We start from the raw sequence: 2,940 nt of genomic DNA, 5'->3' as shown, positions 1-2,940 counted from the left end.
TTTTATTAATATATAATAGTTATGAATAGTTGATATAAATATGTAAATATAAAAAAAAAAAAACATTTATTGTTTGTTATTTTAGTACATCAGGTTAAACTAAATGAGAAATGTTGCCTAGGCATCTAGCTGAAATAAAATAAGCTTGTTTTTATTTATAATAATTAATAATTTATGCATTTAGCAGACGCTTTTATCCAAAGCGACTTACAGTGCATTCCACAGGAACACTATATATATATATATATTATTTTTTTTCAGTTAATATTGCATTATTTCAAGTAATGCAAATGTTTTTATGGTTTTACTGTAGTTTTAGTGTAATTATTATAATAACCCTGTCATTAGCTTCAGTAATTGATGCTACTTTAAATTGTTCTATCAGTTGTCAGTATTTTTGATTCTAAAATTGTAGTTTTAAAATAGTCTCTGAATTTCTTTATTAATTCTTTAAATGAATGGATCTCATTATCTGAAATGTTTGTTGCAAATGTTATAAAAGGAAGTAAATACAGTGTTTTTTTCGTTGTTAACATGCAGAACGTTTTCTGACAGATTATAGTATTTATAACTAGCTGAATATGTCAAATATAATAGCGGTCAGGTGAATGTGTGTGTGGTGTCTCACTAGCGTCCTCTGCTGGATTCTGTTGAATCGCACTCACGCTCCTCTGTTGTTTCGCAGTTATGCACAGAACACGACGTCCCAGGATTCAGCAAATACAAGGTGTTTGACGCCAAACGTGAGTCTGAGTTTCCAGCACTGACGCTGAACTGATGTGTGTTCAGTCCAGCTGCTTTGAGCTGATCATGTGTCTCTGTGTCTGGATCCGCAGCCAGCTCAAAGACCATCTCTGGCCTGCTGGAGTTCGACAGTAAGACTCACGCCGTGGAGGTTCTGACGGTCCTCAACCACTATCAGATCCGGATCCCCAGTGAGTGACCACGTTCCAGTCCAGCCACGCATCAGAGATATCAGAGACTTCACTGTGGTCGTCCAGAAAACATGATAAAGCATTCATCTTCAGTCATACAGAATATTTCAGTCTGTTATGAAATGTATTTTGAATCAGTCTGAGCTGTATTTTGTCCAGTGTGAAACTGAATTCAGCTGTAGGTTTCAAACTTACTGAGGATGCCATTAAAACCAAAATCTACCAGATTATGATTTGTGTAACAGAAAGGAAACACGATGCATTAAGAGCTTTTGAACAGGATGATGATGATTTGAACAGTTTTTTTAAATATCATGTCATCATCCTGTTCAAACGCTCTCGATGCCTCGTGTTTTCTTCTGCAGCGCCGGTGCTGTTTAAAGCTTTTGTTTTAGTTGCATCCGAGTCCCTCAGTTATTTTTTGTCTGATCTCTTATTTTGGTCAAATCATGAACACTTAGCAGATTCTGTAGTCGTCTGAGCGAGCGTTTGTTTCTGTGCTGACGGTAACGTGCTGATCATGTGTTCTTGTTGTTTTTCAGACGGTTCAAACCCGTACACACTGAAGCTGTGCTTCTCCACCTCCTCACACCTCTGAGCCGGAGCGACCGACACCATCGTCTTCATCTTCATCATCACCACCTCCCCTCAGACCCCACTCACCCCCGGGTTTAGTCCTCTTTAGTTATTCATCTGTGATCTGATCAAACCAGGAAACACACACACCACTCACACACTCACTCGCAAACACGTACACACACACACACACACAGAGTCTGGATGTGAAATATAATGATGTCACTCCAGATGATGCACCGACTCCACAGGAACCCCATGAAGAGGCGATGAAGGACACGGGTCGTTTGATTGGTTTATTTGCTCCGCAGACCATCATCATCATCATCATCATCTGAACTGGAGAAACTGAAGGACTGACTGAAGGCATCACGAAGCTGAACTGACGTGATGAACTCTGTATTATTTATGTGTGCAGCAGCGGCTTCACTAGAGACTACCGGATCAGCTGCTGGGTTAACCGCTTAACTAGTCACATGAGCTGTACTTCTGGTTTGGTTGAGTGAATGCGGCTGCAGCCCTGATCCAGACACACGTCACATGATCAGCAGTTCACCAGCTGTGCGTGAGGATGTTCACTGAAGTTCAGACTAGCTATTTAATGACTACTAGTTAGTTTGTAATTTACTCCGTTAGCACCATTAGTTCAGTCTCTCCGGACAGTAACAGGAAGTGATGCTCAGCTTTACTGATCCACTAACAGAGCTTCTGCAGGGTTTTAGGTAAAGACAACACAACACATCAGTATGGTCTCTAAATGTGGATGTCTTGTTTTAGCAACACTTCAGAGTTTGAAAATACAAACTCAAACTGATCTTCATTGCTTTTTAATTCTTTTTACAAAAAGCTTAACTAGAAATCAGAATCTGTTCTGATGGCGCTGCAAACATCAATCTCTTCCTCGGTGTCTTTCTCTTGTTTTCCAGTACAAATATCATTTTGCATCTCCAGTCAATGTCTCCTGATTTAAGGATGTTTAGAAATATGTGTCCCTGCAGCACAAAAGCAGTGTTAAGTCGCTGGGTATTTTTGTAGCAATAGCAATTGATATATAAATATATCAAAACTTAATTTTTGATTAGTAATATGCATTGCTAAGAACTTCATTTGAACAACTTTAAAGATGATTTTCTCAATATTTAGATTTTTTTGCACCCTCAGATTCCAGATTTTCAAATATTGTCCTATCCTAACAAACCATACATCAATGGAAAGATTATTTATTCAGCTTCCAGATGATGCATACATCTCAATTTTGAAAAATGGACCCTATGACTGGTTTCGTGCTGCAGGGTCACAAATGTGCTGGAAAACAAGAAACACTGAGGAAGAGGTTTGTTTTTAATGTCATGCAACATTTAATGCCACGAATTTATGAATTGAAGACTTTCTGCTCTGATTTAAGAGCTTTTAGGCCTTCATTTGTAGA

The 2,940-nt window shown here is 38.6% G+C and overlaps 1 protein-coding gene across 1 annotated transcript in view; it reads left to right on the top strand.

The window, feature by feature from the left end:
• The window catches only part of LOC107712561 (heterogeneous nuclear ribonucleoprotein L-like), a 13,973-nt gene extending 11,497 nt beyond the window's left edge, over positions 1-2,476 (top strand). Inside the window, exons 10-12 of the mRNA XM_016517867.1 lie at positions 686-743; positions 837-935; positions 1,478-2,476. Of these exons, the coding sequence (XP_016373353.1) occupies positions 686-743; positions 837-935; positions 1,478-1,533 (213 nt within the window). The 3' untranslated portion in view covers positions 1,534-2,476. The remainder of the gene's footprint in view (positions 1-685; positions 744-836; positions 936-1,477) is intronic.
• Positions 2,477-2,940: the final 464 nt, after the last annotated feature.

Source organism: Sinocyclocheilus rhinocerous, unplaced genomic scaffold, assembly GCF_001515625.1.
Source record: "Sinocyclocheilus rhinocerous isolate Xijiao unplaced genomic scaffold, SAMN03320098_v1.1 scaffold2193, whole genome shotgun sequence".
Taxonomy (NCBI): domain Eukaryota; kingdom Metazoa; phylum Chordata; class Actinopteri; order Cypriniformes; family Cyprinidae; genus Sinocyclocheilus; species Sinocyclocheilus rhinocerous.
This window is presented reverse-complemented; position numbering and strand designations above follow the sequence as displayed.